Here is a 24639-nt window from a genome sequence, read left to right as displayed (position 1 = left end):
GAAAGAGCTAGGGATCCACGCAAGCTCCCTGCCCCTTGCTTCTCCCTTGAGCACAAAGCAACCCCCAGGCCACAGGGTTCTGGTCCTGACCACTGGCAGGCCCCTAAGGAGAGGAGGCGAGCTCGAGTTCCATTTTCCATAAGATGCGTGGAGGAACCACCGCATCTCCTCTCCCTCCTGCCAGCAGGCCCCACTCGGTCCTGGAGGAGGGGGGATGATACACAGGCCTGGGTGTGGGTGGTGGGGAGGGAGTGAGTAGGGTTGGAATGGATATTTGTAAAGTAAGGAGTGAAGCAGGTATCAGCTGCAGAATTTACTGAGACTCTTCATGAGCTTTTTGTTGCCAGCAGCGGGAAAGAGAGAGGCATAAACTCGATTCTAGATGGAAGACACTCCCCCTCCTAAGACAACACTGGGACATAAAAAGTGGAGGTTGTCACCTGAGGGGTGAATACATCTGCTAAATACAGACCAACACAGTCCTTTGATGAAAAGATGGAGTTGTGTGGGGAGAGGGCTCCGGAGCCTTTTAAAGATAGGACTTCAAGGATATGCAGGGTCTGGCTGCTGAAGAAGGAATTTCAGACGAGTTCTGGAGGCAAAGGCTTGGAAGCAGGATAAACCTTAGGGGACGCTGTTGAGGGCTCCTATAAGAGGTCCTTCCTATCAGAGATAGAAAATAAGGGAAGAATGATGGTGTTCTCGGCCTGGGCAGATGCTTTGCAGTAGGAGATGCTGGGGAAAGGTATTGAGCACAGATGGGCGTGGTAAAGTGGGCTCATGGCCCTGCACCCTGAGCCCCTTGCCTCTCTCCAGTTTCCAGGCTCCAGGGATGTCTACCTTGAATTTGGCGACCAGGACCTGGAGCAGAGGCTCCCACTCCCCTCTATCATGTGAGGAGCATGTGATGTGTACCTGCACCCACTGCGAAGCCCTTGGTCAGGGCTCTGCCAATTTTCTTTCCTGGTGTCATAGAAAGGCCACAGATCAGACCTCAGAGTTAAGTCCCGTCTTGAAGTCATTTACTAGCAGTGTGGCTCCCAGCCTGCATATTTTCATCTGCAAAATGAGACTGATAAAGACCAGCCCTGCCTGCTTCACACAGGATCAAGTCAGAGTGTCAGGGAAAGAGTTGCACAATTACTTCATTTTTTTGTTGTGTTGTGTTTTGTTCTGGAGCTGCATAGTTATTTCGAGTGCAGTCCTCAAAGCTGCTCCCACCCCCAGAGCTAGGGCCCCCTTCTGGGGTGGCCCCAGGAATGGGCAGAGACTGTCCACCCCCGGTAATTGGACAGGAATGCTCTCCCTCTTTACTTAGCAGAAGGCTTTTCTTCCCTTTATGACTCAATTTCTCTTTTCAGCAGTGTGAGGAAAATTGCTTTCTTCCCTTCTATTTCCAAGGTCAGGGTAGGGAGGACATCTGGAAACTGTGTGACAAGCCAAGCCTTGCACCCCCCAAGTGGAGGAGAGAAGCAGCAGAAACCCAGAATGGGCACTTTCTTGGTCCTGAAGAGCCCCTCCTCCCTGAGACAACTTCATTTCTGTCCCTGTTCCCCCATGGTAGATTGAGACAGTTCCAGGGAGGAAGACTTGGGTCAGAAAGTGCTGTGCTGGGTACCCTTTAGAAGGAGCAGTTGGTTCCCATGGCAGGAAGTGGGGTGGTGCCAAGTGTTGGGCCCTGGAGCCTTTGCTCTGACTTCCCTATGGGCTCAGTATGTTCTGAACAGAAAAGACACGGCAAAGCTGAAAAAAAACTGAGACTTTGCTGCAGAGCACAGAGGCACCAACAGCCGGAATTAGAAGCTGTCGCTTAGACAGCTGAAGGTTGACAGGAGATGGAGCCCAGGCAGCAGGGGGCAGACAGGCTCGTCCTACTCCCCTCCCCTCCTGTTCCACCGGCTGGGCCTGTCCCCCAGGAGGCCCCAGGCTGGCAAAATGCTCCCTCCCCGAGATGCCTCATTGTGGTCTGTCTGCAACTGCCTCTCTCCCGGGCCCTTTCTTTCCTCCAGTGTCACCAGCCCCCTCACCATGTCACGTTGCACCAGCTCAGCAGGGTTGGGCCCAGTGGCACGTGTCTGGGAGATCCAGAGGGCTGCTCAGGGGATACAGGGGGCGGGTGAGTCAGCAGAGGACTGGAGTCTGAGTCAGCAAAGGGACTGGGAAAGGGGTAAGGACCCTTCTCTTTGTGCAAAAGGTGAAACTGAGGCATGACGGGTGGAAAGCGAACCTTGCCCCGGTCCCATACATTCACAGCAGGGGTGGAACTCAGGTGTTCTTCACCTGCCCCAGTGCCCAAAGGGAGGACGCCAACTCTTCCTCTGTACATCCCCTGTAGCCAGAGACTAATTCATCTCCAGGGCCCAGAGATGATATTTGCCCGAGGGACACCTTGCCTTTTTGGGAGGAAAGCAGGGGTGTGGGTATCCAGGCCTGGCCACATGGGAAGGCCCCAGTCTGCTGTGCAGAAGCCTCTCTGTGCAGAAGGCAGGGGCAGGATTGCATTGCCTTCCCCATTCATTCCTGGGCTACCCAGCTCCAGATGGGGAGCCCAGAGACTGCATCAGCAGCAAAAGCTGGGGGTTGCCCAGTGGGCTCCACTGGGCTCTAGCTCTGGCTTATGTGCAGGTGCCTGGGGCCGTGAGTTCCTCTAGGCCTGAATCTTCACCTTTACAGTCCAGTGCCCAGCAGAAGGGTTGAAGACAGGGCACTGCCCTGGGGTGTAGGTGTTATGCCCCGGTGTGTCCAGTCTGTAGTGATGTAGGGAGCAGGCTGATCTATGCCAGGCCTTAGTCTAGTAAATGATGAGGCCCCCTAGCCTCACCCTACAGCCAGGGCCTAGTAGAATCCCAGAGGTTGGACTCCCAGAGGGATGCAGTGGCAGGGTGGGGGCAGGTGGACCTATTTACTTTCCAAAGAAACAGGTGTTCCCAGCTAATGGCATCTGCTGTAACTCTCTAATAAGAAAACAACCTCTTCCTGGAATCAACCCTCCTCTGGCTCTCCTAAGCCAGTGCCTGTCCCTATTTGGGATCTGGGATCATGCCATCAGTACAGTGAGTGGCTGCCTACAAGCCCCTCTAAAGCAAGTTTTGAGGCCAACCATAGCTGCCACAGGGGCCTGAGCATCCAGACATTCTGTCTTCCTAAAGGGGCATAGGTGGCCTAGAAGTCTGGCTTTCCCCCCAATATAGGGGACATCTTTGCACTCAGCTCTTCCACTCCAGCCCTGAGACAGTGGAGACAATGAAGGGCCACATCTGTGTGGGGGCAAAGAGGGGATGACATAATTTTCCAGTGGTTGTGGAATCAGGGCCAGCAGAAGGGGAAGTGAGTCCTCTTCAAGTCCAGAGGCAGGGCCATTTCACTGGGCTCTGAAAGGGACCTCACCCTGGGTTCAGCTCCCAAGATATTTTTTCCCCAGCCCACTTCAGGGGCACTCCACTCCCCTGCCCCCCATTTTCTACCTGTAGAATAGAGACCAGGCTTAAGCACGAACACTGGGACGAGGTTCTTTAATAGGAGTAGGAAGGAGGAAAAATAAATAAACCTCATAAATTCAGGTGAGCAAATGATGCTGACCTTGTCTGAGCCTGAGAGGGGTGCATGCTAGGAGCTGCCTGCCCCCAGGCCTAGGAAGAGGGTGAGCCAGGTTCAGAGTGGGAGAGCACCCAAGAGGCCACTGCCCCTAGTGACTCAGCCGAGCAGGGCCGAGGCAGCTTTTCCATTTGAGCCTTCTGTCCCAGAGGGGAGGGGAGGGCCGTCCCCAGGGAGCTGTGAGGTAGTGCCAGGCTCTGCCTCAAGGAGCTGACAAGGCCAACTCAGGCCAGGTCTGATGGGGCCTGGAAGCCCGGCAGAGCTGCTAACATTGGGGCAGGAAGGTTTGGGGCTAGAGTGGAGGTTGCAGGTGGATGGGTGCAACCCTCCAGGTGAGGAAACTGACCCTAGAGTAGGGTATGGCTGGTTGCTCACTAGGAAAGGCAGAGTGGGGCCAGGATCCCACTTTCTGCCTCCCAGTCCATAGTCTTTTGCCCTCAACAAATATATGACACTTATCTAGAGATGGGGGGGTAGGAAGTCAGCTTGAGAAGACTTCTAGGCCCCAGAGAGGTCCTGCCCTGAGGGTGCCTGGGTCCTGTCTCCACCTCTGGCCTGGCTGTTGAGGAGAGGGCTGCAGCATCCAAGGCAGGCAGCCGCAGGTTCCCACAGCCTTAGAAGGCTGGGGCTCCTTTCTCCTGGTGGGGGGAGGAGGGGCAGGAATAGAGCCACATCACAGAGAAGGGGCTGAACATCCTTGCTGAATGTCCAGTGGGATGGGGGCATCAGAGGCGGCTCTCTTGGGCATCTGCCTTTGCTACAAGTGGGTCCTGCTCACACAGTTCTCTGGGGGACTCGCAGGCCCTCTCAGGCTTGTCTTTGGCCTCAGAGGGGAAGCAGGTCTTGAGGCAGGACCTCACTGACTCCTTCGTCTCTGCCTCCAGACCCTTCATCCTGGCCTCGTACTCTGCCAGTGCCTCCTTCTGGAACTGTGGAGACAGCAAGGACCCCTGCCTGGCTCAGGAGGGGCCCCCTATCCACCCCTGCTCCCTGGACAGTGGCAAAAGGAGATGCCCAATATCCTTGTTCATAGCTCCCAGGAGACGGGGGTGAGCGGCAGGGTGGGGGAGTGGTGGAGCTCATGAGAGGCTTCTCAAGAAAGGGGATGCCAACCAGGCAGAGATCTGCACAGCTGCCTCATTTGAAAGGGCCTCGGGACCCCACAGTGAAGGACGATGGTCCCCTTCCCCTACCCTGACTGGCAGCTCCCTGGGGCAGGGCCCCTTTACACCCCGGAGCCCATTCAGCTCTGCAGGGGCCCCAATAGTGACCCTGTTACCTGCTTTTCCATCTCCCGTATCTGTTCCAGGCAGGCCGCCTGCTTCTCCTCCAGCTTCTCCTGGTGCCTCTCCAAGCTCTCCGTCATCTGGGTGGGAGTGGATGGCAGGGAATCAGGACAGCAAAGACAGGCAAGCTGGGTTGGAATCCAGCTGTAATCCCAGCTAACTAGTTGTAAGACTTCGGGCAAATTCCTTAACATGTAGGTGGTTTTAAAAATTTGTAAGATAAGGATAGCAGCACCTGTCTAACTGGACTGTAAAAGACTACACGAGACAGCTCATGCGAGGTATCTGGCAGAGTGCCTGGCACAGGTCAGGACCCAGGAGGTGGGAGCTCTGTTCTGTAATAATCCCCAGGGGAGCTTCATTCTCTCTTCCAACTCCTTGGCACCTCAGGAAGTCTGACTCCCTCTTCATCCCCCAATCCTCACCAATCCCAGCCTCACCTGGCCCTGATATGGCCACTTAGCGCATATCATTTCCATACATGGGAGCTGGCTGGAGACAGACCCCTTCATGCTGGTACCCCAGAACCCCAGGATGTCCTCTCCCATCCCAGCAGCATGGACAGCACTGGACAGTGCGTCTCCTAAGGGCAAAGTCAGGGCCTGGGGCCACCCCTTCTCACCCTGAAGAGAGAGAGAGAGTGTGTGTGTGTGTTTAGGAAGGGCAGAGCCTTACACACCTGCTTGATCACCCGCACTACTTCCTGGATGTGGGAGTTGTTAATCTCTCTCTTCAACCTGTTGGTGTAATTGGAGTTTTAGAAAAGGGAGAAAACCCCTAGGGAGAGCTGGGTTAGATGAAATCTCCGCAGGGTGTAGGCAAATGAGAAATCCAACATAGGGCAGGAACCAGCTGCAGGCAGGTACGGGAACCCAAGGAATATATCGGGGCCACTGGGAGTTCTGGGACTTCTGGGGAAACATTTCCCCAGCAAAACATACTGTCCTTCAACGCTTCCATGGGAAGCCCGTGCAGGAAACAGTGCCCCCACAGTGGACAGGCTGCAGTCCCAAGACCTCAGCTCCTTCCCGGCAAGCTTGGCTGCCTCCAGGGCTCTGCTCATGTACTGTTGGCCTCCATGTTTTGTCTAAGGAGGACACTCTCTGATCAAAGGTGACAGAGGACAGAGGTGGGATCAGCTTTTTGGAGAGCCAGGGGATAGGTGCATCTTTGGGAAGTGAGTCAGGATCCACTTGTAGAGAGGCCCCTTTCCACCTGAAGTGGGGTCTGCCCAGCCCTGGGCCTCCCCTCCAGGGCTCACCTCTCCTGGGCCATCTTGTCTGTGGTGGTTTTGGTCATGGCCTGGATCTGCTCCAGTCTCTTGGTCTCCAGCTTTTTCTTCATCTCTTTGGTGTCGCTGCAGAAAGACATGAATGAAGCTGTTTCCTGTGGCCTGAGCCCTTGCTGGGAGGCGAGGCAAGCGTGGGAGGGTCGTACATCTCCGAAGTCTCTTTCAGGGCCTTCAGCTCTGCCACTTGTTTCTCTCTGGCCAGCTGCATCATTTTGGAGATTTGCTGCGGGAAGAGGAAGTAGCGGCTTGGCAAGAAGTCCTTTGCTGTGCAGACGGAGTTGGGGAGGGGGTTCGGTTGGGGGGGGGCTTGATGGGGTGGATGGGGTTGTCGCTCTGCCCGTCCCAGCCACCTCGGCCACTTGCTGCTCCTTGAGCTTCAGAACGCACTCGTACTGCTCCTCGCCCAGCCGCAGCAGCTCCAGCTCCAGCCTGTCCTTCAGCTCCCGCACCCGCGCCTCCACACCCTCAGGGCACTTGCCGGGCGCAGCTCCAGTGCTCTCCCCGCAGGGCAGGCTCCTGGGGAGGAGGCCACGTGGGGACAGGGCCCAGAATCCTCCGCCGCCAGCTCTGCGGAGGGCAGGGAGCCGCCACGGCCCTTACCTCTTCTTGTGAGAGCCCTTGCCCGGGCCGAGCTTGCAGGCCACGCCACCACCCGCGCCCGGCGGCCCCAACTCGGCCAGCTGCGCCACGCCCCGCTGCAGCAGCTCCTCCCAGCGCCGCGTGCCGCGCCGCTCCAACTCCTGCAGCTCCTTCTCGTGCCGCCGCTGCAGCTTCACGACGCCCTTCAGCTCCCGGAGCTCCTCCAGGCTGGCAGTCCGCGGCTCTGCGGAGGCCGGGGTGAGGCAAGCCACCGACCAGGCCTCCCTGCCCGTCCAACCCCAAGGAGCCCCGGACCAGCCCCAGGCTCATCCCATCTCATCCCAGAGATCACCGGGCTCAGCAGGCCTTACCCGCAGCTGCTTTCATGGGCTCCTCCCTGGCCCCGACCCTGGCTGCTGCAAACGCCACGGGCTGGGCTGGCAGGTGTTTTGGGGCCCCCTTGGCTCCGCCTCCCCACCGCGCCCCTCGGGAGTCGCAGTTGTGCCCCCTGCCCCTCACTTTCCCGGCACTGAGGTTTCAGACACAGCCCTTCCCTCCCCAGGTGAGAGTTTTTAAAGGGAGGTGCCTGTGGGTGTAGAGGTGGAGGTCCTCCCAGTAGGTGTACAGACCGAAGCTCATACCTACTGACCCATTGGTCGTTGGGGCCAACGCCTCATTGACCTGGCTGGCAACTGGACTCGCCAGTGGGAAGGGCTTCTGTGTAGAGGTGTAGGGAGAACAGGTTAGGAAGGTGGCTCAACAGCCCTCTCTCCCCGAGTCCCGGTCCCCTCCACCCCCATCCTCTCCCACAGATAGGCCCAAGCTCTGGTGAACCCCTGGCAGTAGTGCAGGCCACACAGACCTCAGGCAGACCTCCCATGGCCTCCTTGAGCTTCACGGACTTCTTGTCATGGGCATTGAAGAACTTGATGGGATTGGCAAGGGCCACAGTGAGATCTGGGTGGGTGCACAGGACATTACAATGTGGTACATATGGAGATGGGCTTTTAAGCCTCCCCTGTCCTCACCCATTCCAGGTTGCCTCAACTGGATCCCACCCTGCTCTGGAGGCTGGCTTGATGAGGAGGAAGGGGGAACAGACAGCCTGGTGCTCCCAGAACACCGTGGGGTCCCACCTGCCCAGGCACCAGGTACGTAGTCCTTCATCTCCAGATAGACGAAGAGTGCAGGCATGGTCAGGGGCATGTTGCTCTCGCTGCGCAGGCACAGGTGGTGGTACCCTGTCGGACAGCACGGGGTAGGTAGTAGGCCGGAGCCTGCTCCTGCCAGCACTGCTCATGCACACTGGCTGTGTGACTTCAGCCAGGTTACTTTAACTCTCTGAGACTTTCTTCATCTGTGAAGAGGGGCTAAGTGTCTACTCGTGTGGTTATTGAGAGGATGAAGTGAGAATGTGTTATAAGCCTTTAGCACGTTTTAAATGCTCATAAGTGTCAGTTACTTGAGAAACTGCCCCAGGCGTTTCAGAAAATTACAGCAATTCTGTTAGGTGGGCAGCGTTCCCACCTCTGTCAGGTTCCTGGAGAGGTACTGTGCCTGCCCTACTCCTTACAATGTGAGGGTTTAGGTAAGGCCTCACTCCAGGCCCCCTCCCAGAAGCTGACCCACCCTGTGCACAGGCTCCTGCTGCTGATCTTGGAACAGTGAAGAAGGACCCCTCTCCTTACCAGAATTTAGGGCATTGATGGGGATAATACGGTGTCCAAGAAACTTGTTGCCTTCCTCCATCACAGCCACCCTGAGAGAGGCCAGCTCAGGCATCAAGATCTGGGGAGCATTGGGGACATGACAGGCTGGGAGGGGAGAGCGGAGCCAAGCTGCCCACTTCCCTGGCTCCAGAAGTCTCAGCATCAGTGTGAAAACATGGTGAGTGTCACCAGATTTGGTGAGGACAGACAGAGGGCACACTCTAGGCCAAATACAAAGATATCCCTGCAGCTCATGCCATGGCTGGTTCCATACATGGGAGGAGGGTTGGATATGCAGCCCAGGGCTGAGGGGACCTGGTGCAGACAGCCCTCGGCAGCTTTGCCAGTGGGTATACACTGGGGCAAAAGACCCCCATGATTCCGTGGGACCCTCAACCCCGGGTTCACATTTCTGCCTGTAATCCTCACATGCAAACACACACACACACACACACACACACACACACACACACACACAGACATACTCAGCCTACCAAGTAAACTTCTGTAAACTTGGGTTTTGTACTCTTGAAACAAGAGGGCCCAGGGTGAGGGTTGAGGGAAGAGGAGGAGGAAGGTCGAGCTGCCTTGTTGAACTTCCTCTTGTCTGTAAGTAGAGGCCAAGAACTAGACAGACTCTGCCCTGCCATGCCCTAGCCCCACCTTCTCAAAGACAAAGGGCGCCTCCTTCCAGACAGGGTTGATGGAATTGGTACTGGGTGACAGCTTAGTTCGATAGCGCCTCTTGGGGTCCCCAGGAAGGCCAAACAGCTCCACTTCCACATAGGTGCGCACACTGCGTTCTGACAGGAACTGCCCAGAGATTACCTGGGGGTAGGGGTCGAGGGGAGCCAGCATCAAATTCCCCACCCAGGCTCTTCCCCAAGCATCTGGGGCCCCTGGCTCCCTAGAGCTGAAGCACTCATTCTTGGGTGTTATGAAAAATCCCATTCAACTCTGGCCACGAGTAGAGGCTGTGTAGCCTACAGGTTACAGCTAAGCTGAGGACCAGGGTGCTTCCAGCATGAAAGGAGGAGGCAGGCCTGTCACCTCCCTCCCCAGCCAAGGAGGGAACAACGCCTTCTCCCAGGACCTGGGGCTCTGGCTGCCCCACTCTGCCCACTCTTCCTCCCCTCCCCCACCGTAGCCTCAGCCCTTCCCGTTGGTTTCCATGGGGACCAAGTGGCAGCCTCCAGTGCTGAGGAGGAGGCAGTTTCCAAGGCAACTTGCTACTGCAGGAACTGGCTGGGGCTGAAATTTCCAGGATATCGGGGAGGGGGTTGGGAGTGGAGGGAGGAGTGGGCTCCTGTGCCCTTCTACTCAAGACCTCAGCCATGTGTCTGCCCCAGGGCCTTGCCGTGATGGAAAGGGTGGTGGCCACCACCACGTCGATGCGGTCCACTGAGAAGGGGTTGAACTGCTTGTCTGGCCTGCGCATGAACTCGTGCTTGAGGAGGTAGCCACTCTGCCCGTTGAACTCAAACACTGCCATGTTCTGTTGCATGGGCAAGTCTGGAGGAACAAGGACACTCAGAAAAGAAGGCATGGCCCTGGGGCTATGCTCAGTCTCCATTTCCTCCCTTCCCAGCCTTTGCTGTCTGGTGAATGGGGGAGGTTGGGTGGACTCTGAGGCTGAGGGCTTCTCCTGCCCCAGTCTGCTTCCTTAGGGTGTCTCCTCTCTCAGGCAGGGTCCACAGCCTGGAGGCACCAGGGAACAAAGCCACAGCCAGGCCAAGTGCCTGTGGTGGGAGCTGGGGCAGCCGGGGCAGGCGGCCCACAGACACCTGGGTAGAGCTGCGGCACCTGGCATCTTCACATGCATCACATATGTGCAGGCACACAGGCACGGACTGATGCATTTCTGCCCCTACATGCTCACACACCTGGGCATGCCCCAGAGTACACAAACAGCAGGACTCCCCAGTCTGTTCCAGAGACCCCTCAGGGATGTACAGGTGAGGGGCACAGGGACCAGGGAAGGATTCTTCGGGGCCTGAGAGTGCCCTCACCCATCGTCTGGAAGTTGAGGGCAACCATCTGGCACCCAGCATTCCAGAACATCTGGGGCGGGTAGTTGGAGGAGTCCATGCGGGTTCCCTTGGGGTAAATGCGGCTCATCTGGCGCTTGTTGTAGCTGTCCCTGAGTATAGGACCCTGGCCCAAGGCCATCTGCATCAGGAGGACCTAACACCTACCCTGGGGGCCCTGTCCCCGGCCTTCCCCTAGCTCCCCACCCCAGCCAGGGACCCTGGCCACTGAAGACTCAAGGATACTCCACAAACTGCACTGAGGCCTTGGACAGCAGGTCATATGCCTTGAGCTCTGTGAAGGACGAGATGACATAACTTCGGTTCTTTTCTGTATAGGGAAGAAAGGGAGGGGAGGAGTCCTATCACTCGGTCCCTTCCCTCAGTCTTGGCCTCCCCTTTGGGACAGCTCCCTCTGGCATAGAGATGCCTCCAACCCAGCATTTCCACTGAGGCCTGAGGTTTAGGGGCCAACCTCTGAGAGAAATGTATGGATTGCAGTGCCTGCTGGGGGTGAGGGGTGTTCTCCGTGTGCATGCACAGGGGTGTGGTGTGTGCCATGGATGTGGAGAGTAAGGCCCACATGCCATAGATGGGCACAGAGGGCATGGGGAGCATGCCAAGCTGTGCCCAGGAGGTCAGTAAGATGCTGTACACACATGAAATGTGAACACACGCTTTGGGAGTGAGGTTGTAAGCTATGGCTGAACGCATCCGAAGACAGGGGCACACTGAGGGTAGTACACACCGTGAGTGTGCCCAGGTGGGAATGCAGGCTGTGGGTTCAGGAATGATATCTGAAATCCAACTGTGCACAGAGGAAACAGAGGTGCTTGTGTATGGGACGTGCACAGATGGTGAGAGGAAGGTAGTGTGCTTGTGTCCAGACAAGATAAAGGTAAATAGCCAGGGTGTGCACAAAAACGGGGAGCGTGCAAGGGGGTGGTGTGCTCTGGTGCCTTTCTCTGCCTCCACTCCCTCTCATGTCCCAGGACCAGGGCTTCTGGGCTTGGGCCAGCCCACAGCACAGTTCAGCCCTGGGAGCCACAGAGCCTGCAGGCAGCCGCAGGAGCCCCAGCCCATCCTGGCCAAGGTGACCTGTCATAATGACCAGCCTGTCACCAACATACTCCAGATCATTCTCTTTGGTGCCAAGTTCCTCACTAGAGAAACTGGGAGCCACTGCCACTTAAGCAAGCCCTTTGCCTGACTCCGTAGCTGGGTATTTATAGGCAAGGTGCCAGTCCAAAGAAGGGGGATATCCCCTTCCTCTTACCAACCCATCAAGCAGTTCGGTCTCGACACAGCTTTCTCCTGAGGCTAGCCTGACCTCCACTCACAACCACCACCCATGCTAACTTACGGGCAGCGAACTCAAAGGAGATGAACTTGGTGGGCTGAATGTAATTGACTAGGCTGGACATCTCCTCGTAAGCCGTCACTTCCAGGCCTGCTGTGCCCTAAGGAGGAGAGGGGAGGGCAAAGAAGAGGAGGATGGTGCAAAGCCCAGGAATGTGGCCCAAGCCCCCCACTTAGGGGGTTCTGTGGTGGAGGATGACAAGGGGGCCTCAGGGCTACCCCCACACACCTCATCCGACTGCATCTTCTTTATCTCTTCTTCATCCAGGCTTCCCGATGCCTCCTCCTCTTCCTCTTCTACCTCCTCCTCCTCCAGCTCAGTCCCTTCCTCGACAGCCCACACTGTCAAACACAGCTCTGTCGGCACTGGCTCCCTCGTGGCTCCTCCAGGTCCAGCCCCTCTCCTGTTCCAGATGCTCCTACTAACCCCTCCACAGTCCTCCCAGACTCACCTGTGCCCTCACCCGCAGGGGCATTGGGTGGGCTGCTGCCCTCAGCCTCCCCACCAGGCTCCTTACTGGAGGAGGTGGAACCGGAAAACTGGTTCTTCTTGTTCTTGATGAGGATCTTGCCCCTGAGAGCCTCAGGGCTGGGCAGGGGGACGCCTGGTTTCAACTATGGAGTGGACAGCAAGTCAGCACCATCTCATCTTCATGGCGTGGCCTGAGCTCTGTAATACCAAGCATGCTCCCCCTGCACTCTCTACTCCTCTTGACCCACCTCTCACTACTTCTCATCCCTATTCTCATCCACATAAATCCAGCTTATCCCTTGGGGTAAATCAACCCATTTGGCACCTGTAGCTGACCCTGAGTATAGGACCCTGGCCCAAGGCCATCTGCACCAGGAGGATCTAACAGCCTATCCTGGGGGCCCTGTCCGTCACTTCCTCCAGGAAGCCTTCCCTGATCCCCAAAGACCAGATCAGAACTCCCCAGGTGCTTCCATAACAACCACTGGGTTGTAATGGCCTGGTTACTTATCTGTCTCCTCACTAGAGGGTAACACACCTGAGGGCAGGGACTGTGTCTTTGTCACTAGCATACCACAAAGCCCAGCACAGTGCCAAACACATGGTAGGTGACAGGATCCCAGACCCACATCCAACCAAGTGAACCCCAGCATCCTCTGGGAGTGTCTCCCTCCCTAACCTGGTGCCCACCCTGCCTCAGGTCCCCAGGCCCCAGGCCTGAATGTCCCACAGCAAAGTCCACTCACTGGGAACTTTTCCAGGGGCTCTGTGAGCAGCATGTCCCCAAAGATAGTCCGGCAGTACTCGGCCATCTTAGCCTGCTGGCGGGGTCTGCAGGGAGCAAAAGTTGGGGTGGGGTTCAGCCGCTCAACCCCAACCTGATTATGCATTCTTTTGTGCCCTTGATGACCCAGATCAGGGGCCCAGGAAGTCAGGCAGGCAAGAGCTCAAGCAGGAGAACGTGGGGCCTTAGGGAGATTGTACTAAGACATGGGAGAAGCTGCAGGCAATGGCTAGAGGCTGGGGCAGTTGGGGGCTGGACAGTTGCAGACAGGAGGCGGGGGACTGGGTGAGAATGTGGCTGCATGGGCCTGGATACGCACGAGTCCACATGGTTCTCAAACGACAGGATGATGGGATAGGGGGAGGTCTTAAAGGCACTTTCTGCAATAGCCTCAATTGCTTCCTGGAGGAGAAGGGGACTCCATGAACAGAAGGGCCTGTCCTGTGATGGCCCTTTTCCCCCTGCCCAATTTCAATACACACATATAACTGGATGGGCCCCCCATCCTGGTCCCCACACTGGTCCGAGGCCTTCCAGCCATTCCTCCTCTTAGGCTTCACCCTTCCACCCCTCAAAGCTTCTGGCCCAGAACCCTTCCCTACTGCCACTGCCGCCAGCCTCTGCACCCTGGGTCTTACCTTGAAGAAGATGTCTGTGGTCATGGTAAAGCCATGGGTGATGATGGGCTCCTCGTCAGGGGGTTTTCCCTTCCAGCAGTCTAGCTCCACACAACGGCAGCCAGACAGCAGCACCTGGCGGTACATCTCAGCCGAGGAGAGGCCCGAGAACTGGCCAGCTGAGCAGGAGGATGGGGAGGAGTTGAGGGCATCACCCACAGGTGAGTTGAGGGCCCAGTTCACCCCCACCCCACTTCATCACGGTCTGTGTTATTGTCAGGGCCAGCAGCATGTGGGCGATGCCTGTGAAAGCAGAGGTCAGCACCGAGGTTATCAGGGCCCACCTGTCAGGTAGGTGTTGTGGGAGGAGTTGATGAAGTAATGATTGAGTGGCTGTGCCATGTCGTGGTGGAGCAGCAGCTTGTCGTGGTCCAGCACACTGTTCTCTGGCCCGCAGAGAAACCAGACCATGCCCTCAGGTGACAGCTGGCCTGGGACGGGAGATAGCTGTCAGGGTTGCAGCCCTGCTGCCCAGGCAGGACAGGACCACAGGGGATGAGGGCTTCCCTCAGTCCTCACCCCTCTGTACATTGATGCCACTGGGCTCATACTTGTCGATGAGACCCTGCACCTGGTCAGGCCGTGCTGGTGGGAATAGCAGGGAGTTAAGCCGGGAGTCCCGCTGTTTCTGGTTGATGAATTTGGTCAGGTGGTCCTTTGTCATGTAGGGTTTAGCCTTAGCATGGCTGCAGGCCAGAGAGAAGAGCACAGGTCCATATTCCTTGGGCCTGGAGGCTTATACAACCCCCTTGTCCAGTGAAGCCTCCTGATTCCCAGCATGGCAGGTGGGAGGAGAGGATTGTTAGCCACCACCCTTTTTCCATGACCAGCACAACTTAAGACACTCACTAAGAAGTGAAGATCTCATCTATTTCTGGCCGAGGACACAGGCTCATGAGGAAACTCTTGTAGACAGTTTCTGGGAAGTCCTCAGGATTGATGGCGTCATTCTGGGGAGATAATCACCTTATTGCCCCTGCCCTCATCTCAGAGCTAAGAACCGCAAACTCGGCCCAGTCTGGTCAAGGGGACCTGGTCAGAAGGCAGGCTCAAGGCAGACAGAAGTGCTTCAAGGACACCCGAGCACCCACTTCTCAAGGGTCTGGATGCTGAGCAGAGAGCATGCTTAGCTGGTTTGCTCTGACCCTGATTTTGTACAGTGGCTAGTCCATCGGCTGGGGCAGGATCAGAACTAAGTATGACCAGAATGAGGTAGTAAAGAGGTCAGAAGTGGTGCTGCTTGCCAGGGTGGTGGGCTGTCTTTTTTAAGTGGAGGACAAATTTTCAAAAAGAAGCAATTTGAATATAAACATATATGCACCTAACAACAGAGCCCCATAATACAAGAAGCAAAAACTGATAGAACTGAAAGGAGGACAATTCAACGATAATACATGGAGACATCAGAAGCACAGGGACAAAGAAAGATTGTCACTTTCATCAGAAAGTGAAAAGATAACCCACAGAATGAGAGAAAATAATTGCAAATCAGATACCTGATAAAAGTCAATAAAAAGACAACTCAATGGGAAGATGGACAATGGATTTGAAAAGCTATTTCTCCAAAGAAGATATGTAAGTGACCAATAAACAGGCAAAAAGGTGCTCGATATCATTAGCAGTTAGAGAAATGCAAATCAAAACCACAATGAGATACTACTACCACTAGGACAGCTAAAATAAAAGGCAGTCACAAGTGTTAAGGGGGTGTGGTAAAATTAAAACCCCATCCCACACAGCACTTTGGGAGGCCGAGGCAGGTGGATCACCTGTGGTCAGGAGTTCAAGACCACCCTGGCCAACATGGTGAAACCCCATCTCTACTAAAAATACAAAAATTAGCCCAGTGTGGTGGCGCATGTTTGTAATCCCAGCTACTTGGGAGGCTGAGGCAGGAGAATCGCTTGAACCTGGGAGGCAGAGGTTGCAGTGAGCCGAGATTGCACCACTGCACTCCAGCCTGGGCAACAGAGCAAGACTCTGTCTCATAAGTAAGTAAATAAATCCCCATACAATACTGTGACTTTAGAAAACAGTTTGGCAGTTTCTCAAAATGTTAAATACAGTGTGACCACATGATCCTACAATTCCACCCCTGGTGGAAGAGAATTGAAAACATGTTTACACAAAATCATGTACATGAATATTCATAACCAAAAAGTGCAAAAAACCCAAACATCTACCAACTGATGAACAGATAAAAAAATGTGGTATATCCATACAATGCAATATTATTAGGCAATAAAAAGGAATGAAGTACTAATACATGCTACAACATGGACAGACCTTGAAAACATTATGGCAAATGCATGGGCCTGACATCGAAGAGCACATATTTACGGTTTCATTTACTTTACCACCAGAATAGGTAAACCTACAGAAATAGAAAGTACATTCATGGTGTTCAGGGATTCTGCACCTTTGTTTTACTTCCCCCCCAAAAAAAACATTAGGTATCTTTCAGGATCATTGGAAGGCTGACAACAGTCTTAGTTTGGAGCAGAGGGTCTGAGCAGGAGAGTCTTAACTGGACCTCCCCGAACCTATCGCTGCCTCTGGAGCTGTAGCTCCAAGCAAAGTTGAGTCAGTAGCCTCGACTGAGACACAAAGAAAGCAGATAGATAAGGAGGACTTAGCCAAGGTGGCAGGAGAAAGGGAGGGTGGATGTGTGCTGGCCGCAGCGGTGCTGGCTATAAGGGAGCAGCAGGAGCCCATCACTACCTTGTGCCAACCCCACACTGTGACTGATGGCATTAAGGAGTCACCAACTCTGCAGAGCTGTGGCTGGGGTAAATGCTCCTTCTGGGATTCATGGGCAGGTGATCAGTGGGGGTCTTGGTTTTATTTAGTGTTCCCAATTCTTACCAGGAGAAAATACTCCCTGGGGTACAGGTTGGGACCCACACAAGAGCACTAGCCAAGCAGGGACAGGGGCTGAGATCTGCTCTCATGGCCAGGCTTGAACCCTGGCTCAGGGTCGTATCAGCCCAGAGGGCTCCTTTTTGTAATTCTCATAAGGTGCCTCATGGGGTGACCCTGCTTACAACTTGTAATCAAAAATTAATTAGTTAACTAAAAAGGCAGGAAAAAAATGCTTTTCTGTACTGAGCCGAAGTCTGCATCTTGGCAGCTTCCACCTTTGGTTCAGTTCCTCTTCCCCCACGCCCCACAGACTTCTAGATCCCTGTAGACTGCTGCCTGCCACTGCCGACCTTATCTCGCTCCTCCAGGCTGAAAACATTCACGCTCAGCTCCCATTCCCAAGACTAGACTGGGAATGCACGCCATTTCTGCTGACTGCGCTGAACGCAGTCCATCAGCCACAGCCCAGCGCCCCCACCACCCAGGGTAGGGGGTACAGACAAACCTGGTTGGACCCCAGTGTCTCAACCCCTTGCCCTGGCTCCACCTTCGTGCCTAGCATCAGTAACCAGCAGCTCCAGGGTTGATTGGCTCTCCAGACTCCTGGCTGGGGCTGTGATGTCATCTCTGCTCCCCCACCCTCCCTTCCCGGTCAAGTTGCTTTCTGGTGGAGACAAGAATACTGGGGGATGGGCGGGGGTGTGGACCCACTCACCTTGCCTTTGGGGAGGTGGCAGGCACTGAGAGCAGCTTCCACCCGCTTGCGGTCAGCAGGAAACATCTGGAAAAAGCTGAAGGGGCAGAGAAAGGCACCAGGCAGAGAGAGGAGTCAGGCCTGGAGAAGAAAGGCTTTTGGAGCCCCTGGAAGCTAGGGGCGGGGCTGGGGGGCTCACTTCTTCACAGGAATCTTCCCTTCTGAGTTGAGCTGCATCTTGAGCTTCACGAGGCTGGGGGGCAGAAAGCAGCCCGTCAAGGCCTGGGGCTGGCACACTCAGCACCAGGGCTCAGGCCTTGCAGGGGGCACTTACATCTTGTCCAGGAAGGTGCTGCGGGGGGCGTTGGCTGTTAGTGGATGCTTGACTAAGGCCAGTACGTCCTCAGCCCAGACCTGCAGGACCACAGAGAGCAGCAGTCAGGCCCCTGAGAACCCCTAACCAGGCCTGTGTCTCTCAGGAAGTCCAGGCTATCCCAGGGGCCCAGACCAGGCCCCGTGCTCCCAGACACACCTTGCCCACATTCTCCTTGTAGGAAACGAAGTTGTGGAAGGTGAGGTCCACCATGTCTGGGCCAGACACCACCGTGAGTGCCTTTAGCAGGAAGCTGTTGTCAGGAAAGTCCATGTTGAAGACGTCCCGGAGCTTCTGGCTCTGCAGCACGTGGTGACATGGTTAGGATGCAGGTGTGCTCCCTCCATGCCCAGCATGGCTCTCCGTGGCCCTCCCCTCAGCCGCTTGGGCAGAATCCCATTCCTAGCCCAAAACCACAGGCCTTAGCATCTTCCTGACCCTGACTCCAGCAGCTGGGGTGGGACGGAGAGGCCCTGAGGAAAAGGTGAGCCAAGGTGGCGGAGCGGGGCCTGGGAGTCCTGTGTGTATTGGCTGACACTTTTGTTTGAAGATGAATTCTTAGCTCCCAGTCTCAGGGAATCCTGCTTCCCACCAATCCCTTCTTCCAATTTTCCTACCAGCATTAGGCAAATATAGGCAAACTAGTCCAGGAGTAAGGGTGTAAGCCACCCCCTCCCAGACAAGCTGGGGTACTTTAGGGGCAGGAGCTGACCCCTCCTCCAAGATCCTCACCATCTCAGCTCACTGGGGCCAGTTCTGAAGCTCAGAGCCCAGGCGAACCCAGGAAAAGCCGCTCCCCTTCCTTGGCTTTGGGCCAGGGTCCTTGCTGCCCAGCCCAGGAACCATTCCCTGTGCTCTAGAAGTCAGGCTTCCCACCCCGACAGGGACCCCTGCCCTTGGCCCATGGAGCTAGTAGCTGTGCTTGAGCCTGGGCATCTTGCCCACCTACCTTGGGCATCTTGGCAAACTTCCCAAAGCGGGTGTCCCGGATGCTGGTGATATCCAGAAACTCCATCTCCTGGGGGTGGGGGGCCCCGGTGGGAGCAAAGAAAGGATGAGCAACAGGGAGAAGGGAGCTTCCACACCCTTCAAATCTTGGCCAACACCTCTCTCTAGATGCCAGGGCTGCCCAGGGCCACCTGGACCCCACCTTCCCTTCCTATGGCCTGGGTTCTCTCTATTCATGGGGATCCTCTTCCCTTCCCCTCTTTCCATTCCTCCTTGGCACAGGAGCTGGGGCCTGTAGTGTCTCCTCCACCATCCTGGACCCTCCCCAGCTTCCCTTTCCCTTCCTCTCGCCCAAAGGCTGGGGCCTCTCATCTCTCAGAGCCCCAAGCCAACCCACAGCCACAGGCATCGTTCTTCAGCAGCAACACTCTTTCCCGTCTCTCTCTCTCCCCAACGGATGCTAAGGATGTAACATTCGGGTAGACACAGGTTGGAATAACCAAATCCTCCTTTCCAGAGCAAATAGCCCCTGCCCACAGGAGAGCCCTGGAGCCACCGTTCCAGGCCCTTCTGTACTCCCCAGCATCCATGCCTCCACCTTGGTGCTGCCAGGAGGCAGCCCGGCCTCAGTGGATAAGCAGGAGTCCAGAGCCATGGTACACAGGGGCTTTCTCACCTTACTTTGATATGTCCAGTATAAGTAGTAGCCCTTAGGGTCCACACGGAGTATAACTGGAGCGGCAACTGTAGTTTCCTGCAGAGAGAAGGAGCCAGCGCTCTGTTCTGAGACCTCGGCACAAACCTCCCTGTCCAGGCCAGGGGCTTCAGAGCTCATTATCCTCCCAGGAGGTGCCCATCCCGGTAAATCTGAAGCAATTTCCCTTTGTTGTCTAGAGCTAAGCACTGGGAGAGAGAGGATTGGGGATGCCATTTCTGGAAGAGAATGTTTTCCCCTCTAAAGCCCAAATAGATGTTTTCCTTCTAGATCCCACACAGGACCTTGGCCTCTACCTCACTTCATAGAGAGAGACTCCCTACTACCACCCAGGAGAGCTTGGCACAGCAAGAGCCAAGAGCCCAAACTCCTGCACCAGCACCCAAGGCTCTGCACAATCCAGATGCAGCCTAACTTCCTGTGTGCCCCTTCTTCCCTCCATGAACACCTCTTACCCTGTCCATCCGACTGTCCCATAAAGACACCAAGCCTTCCCCCTCCAAGCCTAAGTGCCCAAACCTCCTCTGCTTGAAATAACTTCAAGGACAGCCCGAGCCTTCCCCGCTTCTGAAAAGCCTTCCTGAAACATGATGTAGTAACCGGGGGATGCGGGTCACAGACCTAGAAGCCCACCTAGGAAATCCCCAGGGACTCACGGACTGCAGGACAACAAGCCTACGCTGGACCATGAGCTTGGTGCTTGGCCCTTGAACGTGGTGTTTGCTGAATGAGCAAATGAATGAATGAATGAGTGAGTGAGTGAGTGAGTGAGTGAGTGAGTGAAGTCTAAAGTCCTGTTCCACTCACTCACAGAGCACATAGGCTGCCTTTTATTTTAATGGTCTTTGTATGTGTATATAACAAGATACTAAAATTAAGGTTTCCAGCAAGGCATGATAGTTGCTGCATAAAAGCAGACCAAATGCAGCATTTACAAAGTAAATGATCCAAAAAATGTTCTCAGATCGGAGCGGTTAGAGTACAGGGGAAAGCGAAGATTTTGTGGGGAAGCCAATTTTGAGAAAGCTGTGTTGAGAGCTCCATTCCCTTAGCTCCCTGGGGGAGAGTTGGAGTGCCTGATCCCCCACCTTAAGCCTAGTGAGGGGCTTCAACTCTACTTGGAGAGCTTTTGTGATTTTTTTTAAATTTTACTTTAAGTTCTGGGATACATGTGCAGAATGAGCAGGTTTATTACGTAGGTATACACGTGCCATGTGGTTTATTGCACATCTAGGTTTTAAGCCCCACATGTGTTAGGTATTTGTCCTAAGGCTCTCGCTCCTCTTGCTCCCCACCCTGAAACAGGCCCAGTGATCCTTGACGTTGTGGGCATAACAGGCAGAGGTTGAACTCCGGCCCAGGAGACGGAGTGGGCTACAGCGGGCTAACTGTGCAAGGCAGAGCAGGGGGTGCTGGCATGTTGGACCAGCCTGCACCCTTGGGACAGTGGATGCCTGAGTCCACGGTGGGCCTGTGGGAGAATGGGGACAAAGGGCCTGTGAGTGACACCTAAAAGAATGCTGGGGGGACTGCAAGTAAGAGATTCCCAGTTGAGGGGGTAGGTCTCCCAAGAATCCTCAAAAATGTCCTCCAGAGAAACAATAAGCTTTAAGCTTCTGCCAGGCTCAGAAAGCATGAGCCAATTTATGATAGCACCTATTGAAATAGAACTTGGTTACCCCTTCCTAGCTCCCTCCCTGCAGCTCATCCCTAGAGGGGCCTTGAGTAGGACCAGCAGGGAATCCCACCAAAGTCCTTTCCATGGGGCCTGCCACCTACCTGAAACTATTCCTGGAAGGCGGGGGGTAGATGTCCATGAGAATAAAGGTTGGAGTTTTGATTACAGCCAGTTTCTGACATCAGACTGGGTTTTGTGATGAAAAGTGACCACTGGACTAGTGACCAAGAGTAAATGTCATGTCTTGTGGCCTGGCAGTTTCTTTCCATGGCCAGGAGGAAAGTTTCTCCTACCCAATATATTGTAAAGGGGCCATGAGAGAAGAAATGAAGTTGGGAATTACATGGAATTTACATCCTATGTATTCTGCTTATTCGGCAGGGTGCAACACACCCGTGCCATCCACTAACTGTGCTGAAAGCAGCCTGAAAGCAGAGCCCTGTCTCCCAGAAGCATGGGCCTGTGGCTAGGCGTGGGTCATTCCTGCTTGTGCAGGTCAGGATCCAGAGAACATCCAATGCCCTACCTTGGAGAAGGGAAGAGAACAGCCAGGTACACAGGTGCCAGCTTAGCAAGAAGGACAAACAGTCTCCACTCGGCACTGTCCCCCACTTTACTGCCACCCTGTGACCCTCTGCCCAGTCAGGTTACACACACTGCCCAGAGGAACTGAGAAAGGCCACTTCACTTTTCATTCTGAGCCACTTCCCTCATTCCACAGGCTCTTGAGACATGTCACCTCCATGCCACTGCCATGCCACTAACCCCACATCAGTCCTAGGGAAGCCGGAAGCATCTCACCACAGGGCCCCAACCTATAGTCATGGGCAGTGAGATACCCCAGCCTAACCCAACCCCGAAGGGCCTAGACCCAGACCCCCTCATCCCACCACCCATCAGTTGTACTAGCCAGGGCTAAGGGCCATCTTCCCTCCCCCACCGAGCCTTCATTTCCCTTCCTGGGACCAGCCCAGCACTCTAACTCTCAGACTGGGCCAGCCCAGTGGCCTTCCCTCCCTCAAGGAGGATCTCCATACTGTTCTCCCCAGCCTAAGAGAATCCCTGGCCTAAGGTAACATTTTCAGGGGCCAGGAGGACCGGAGGCTGCGAGCGGTCCGTGTAGGAAGAAACAGACACAGCAGAGACAGAGCTGCAGGGTGAAACAGTGCCTTCCCCTTCCCAGCAGACACGGAGCAATGCCCAGCAAGTGGGAGCAGAAGTCAATCAGTTCCTTCTCAGGGCCCTGGGAACAGAAGCCTCTTAGGTCCAGGGGCCTTTTGTGGCCGCTCCCACAGCAGCTCAGGGGAGAGCAAGGCTTCCCCAGATGGACAGTGCCCAGTGGATGGAGTGAAGGAGCTGGGTCGCCAGAGCAAGAGCAAGGCTTCTGTGCTAGGAGCGGTGACAGGTTCACCTCTCCTCACCCTGCCTTAGCTCTGGGACGCACTTTCCTCCTGTTCTCTTGGGGTTTTGGAGGAGAAGAGACACAGACCCAAAGAAACTACCTCCAGCGACCACCCAGGCAGGCCACCCACTTCTCACACACCTAGACACCAAGGCTTCGCCCTGCAGCTGGGGACACATACCCTTAACCCCAGGTTTGTTCATCCAGGCAGCCGTGTCCGCAGCCTGGCCAAGCCACACAGGCGCCTGGGTCCTAGGAACATAAACCAATCCTCCCACCCGGCAAAGCCCCCTAGTAGCCCAGCCCCGATCACCCAGTGTCCCAAGTGCCCCAGCAGCCGAGGCCCCTGCCCCACTTACATCATCCCATTTGATGAAGCGCTCCCCCTGGCTCAGATAGGCCTTCACCTTCGGGGGCAGCAGGACAGGATTCAGCAGAGACATGGTGCCAAGCGTTCCTCTTTCGAGAGGCTGGGCAGACACAGGCAGGCAGAAGAAGGGCAGCCAGGAGGAGAGCCAAGCTGGGCTCACATGGTACCCGTCCCTGAGCTGCTCCAGAAGTCTAGGTGCTCTTATAGCCCCCCGGGTGGCCAGGGCTGAGCTCTAGCCAGAGGCCCATCTGCCTTGTAAATCAGCCTCCTCCCACCCACCCTGCCTGCCGTGGGGTCCTGTAGTCTCTGCTTCTGGCCAAGGAGGCCGGCTCCTCTTCTGGCAGCCCCTGCCCCCACCCCCACCCTGTACCTCTCAGCACTTCCTGCTCAGGGCTTCCTTCTCTGCACTGCTCAAAGCCAAGAGGTGGTCATGAGGCCTGGGCGCCTTGGAGCCAAAACCTCTCGGTCCCTGCAGTGGTCCCTGATCAGATTTGGCACAGGAGTGCTGGAGGAGGACAACGTGGAGACCTGGAGACCGGCTGGGGAGACTGCTGCCCAGGCCTGGACTGAGGGAAGGGCACAGGGAGCTCACTAGGAGAAAGGACCTCCTTAGGGGCAGGGGCCAGAGCAGAGGGGTCTGACTGCAGAGGCAGGGACCACTGCAGAGGAGGGGGTCAGGTGGGGACAGGGCCCAGCTGGAATGGTGTGTTTTGAATAAGCAAAGTTTGCTGAACACCCGGCTCCCCTTTCTCAATGCTTCCTCGCCATGAAAATGAGGTGCACGTGAGGCAAGGCAATCACTCCCCTCACCCACTTCACCAGACTCCCACCTCTGGGCCTCAGGGACTGACTGGGGCCTGCGCCCCACTGAGCAGCCCAGCTCTGCACAGCCCTGAGCAGCCCCCACCCCTGCCCAGGCCTCCACTGCACTCTCCTCCAGGCACCTGCCTCTGCTCTGCACCCCAGGGTGTAGTGGGGCTGGTGCAGAGGGATGGCTGCTCTGGCTGGCGAGGCTTAGCCCCAGCTGCTCAGGTGCATGACCCACACTCTGTCCCAGGCCCAGGGAGTTCGGCACCAGCCCAGCTCAGCCCAGCCCACTTCCTCTTGCCTAATCTGCTCCTCTTATCACTTTTCTTAGAGCAGCTGGGGAGGCAGGGAGCTCTACACATGACTTCCTTCCCCTCTGGTGCCTGGCTTTCTGCCCTGGGTCCCCCCATAGGGCTGTGCGTACCCCCTGACAAGAGTCAGACCCTCACCCAGGCCCTAGAATTGCCTCAGCTGGAGGGATGGTCCAGGGCAGGATGGAAGGAAGGTGAGGGAGGACACTCTTCATGGGGAGTTAAGACAATGAACTGCCCAGTGGAGGCTGGAGCTAAGGGGATTCCCAGCACAGAAACAATCTGCAGAAGAGCAATTCTAGGGCCAGGGGGATGGAGCAGGGCCTGACCGAGCTCAGAAACAGCTCCGAGGACTCTTCCCCCTCCCCTCCCCCAACCCTCAGTGTCTCTCATCTCTCCTGTCTTCCTCCCTCCAGCCCAGGGCCCCTCTGGGGGCTCTCTGGTAGCCCACACTGTTCTGGGTCCCTCCCTGGGATCAGATTCCCTCAATGTCTGTTTGAATGGATTTTGCAAGGGAAATCCCTGTCCCTTCCCAAAGCCCCTGCACCTGTCACCTGCGGCTGCCCTGGTCCTGGCACCCAAGTCCCTCCCTCTCCACTTTGGGCCTAGAGAAACCAGTCTATTCCTCCCCCTCAGGCTGAGGAGAAAAGAGGCGGGCTCCTCTCCTCATTTCAGGAGGTCCTCTGGTCCTTTCCATCTCT

General features: G+C 55.8%; 1 protein-coding gene across 7 annotated transcripts; it reads right to left on the bottom strand.

The window, feature by feature from the left end:
- Nucleotides 1–537: 537 nt before the first annotated feature.
- Nucleotides 538–23159, bottom strand: PLCB2 (phospholipase C beta 2). Of its 7 annotated transcripts, XM_002753550.6 has the most exons (32): nt 22810–23159; nt 19332–19409; nt 18657–18725; nt 17867–18007; nt 17669–17748; nt 17534–17587; nt 17356–17431; nt 14628–14728; nt 14298–14464; nt 14063–14209; nt 13740–13897; nt 13421–13503; nt 13064–13148; nt 12298–12460; nt 12075–12187; nt 11850–11946; nt 10733–10817; nt 10469–10593; nt 9817–9971; nt 9123–9287; nt 8439–8538; nt 7887–7991; nt 7613–7707; nt 7392–7467; nt 7122–7166; nt 6772–6994; nt 6522–6687; nt 6318–6394; nt 6142–6237; nt 5560–5617; nt 4874–4960; nt 3496–4523 (listed from the first exon to the last, which is right to left on the bottom strand). In XM_002753550.6, the coding sequence occupies exons 1-32, from the start codon at nt 22891–22893 to the stop codon at nt 4320–4322; spliced, it is 3558 nt and encodes a 1185-aa protein (XP_002753596.1). In that variant the 5' UTR covers nt 22894–23159; the 3' UTR covers nt 3496–4319. The 7 variants fall into 7 exon arrangements, 5 of the variants coding, with proteins under 5 accessions (XP_078190513.1, XP_002753596.1, XP_002753597.1 ...); XM_078334387.1 differs by lacking the exons at nt 3496–4523; nt 7122–7166 and adding an exon at nt 538–663; XM_002753551.6 differs by lacking the exon at nt 7122–7166.
- Nucleotides 23160–24639: the final 1480 nt, after the last annotated feature.

The sequence above is a fragment of the Callithrix jacchus genome, chromosome 8 (assembly GCF_049354715.1).
Source record: "Callithrix jacchus isolate 240 chromosome 8, calJac240_pri, whole genome shotgun sequence".
In the NCBI taxonomy this organism is placed as follows: domain Eukaryota; kingdom Metazoa; phylum Chordata; class Mammalia; order Primates; family Cebidae; genus Callithrix; species Callithrix jacchus.
This window is presented reverse-complemented; position numbering and strand designations above follow the sequence as displayed.

Coding starts and splice junctions, on each gene's coding strand:
- PLCB2 (XM_002753550.6), bottom strand. CDS start 22,893: ATGTCTCTGCTGAATCCTGTCCTGCTGCCCCCGAAGGTGAAGGCCTAT. Junction 13,504..13,739: donor CCACAGACATCTTCTTCAAG/GTAAGACCCAGG, acceptor CTTCTCCTCCAG/GAAGCAATTGAGGCTATTGC. Junction 5,618..6,141: donor GACAAGATGGCCCAGGAGAG/GTGAGCCCTGGA, acceptor TTACACCAACAG/GTTGAAGAGAGAGATTAACA.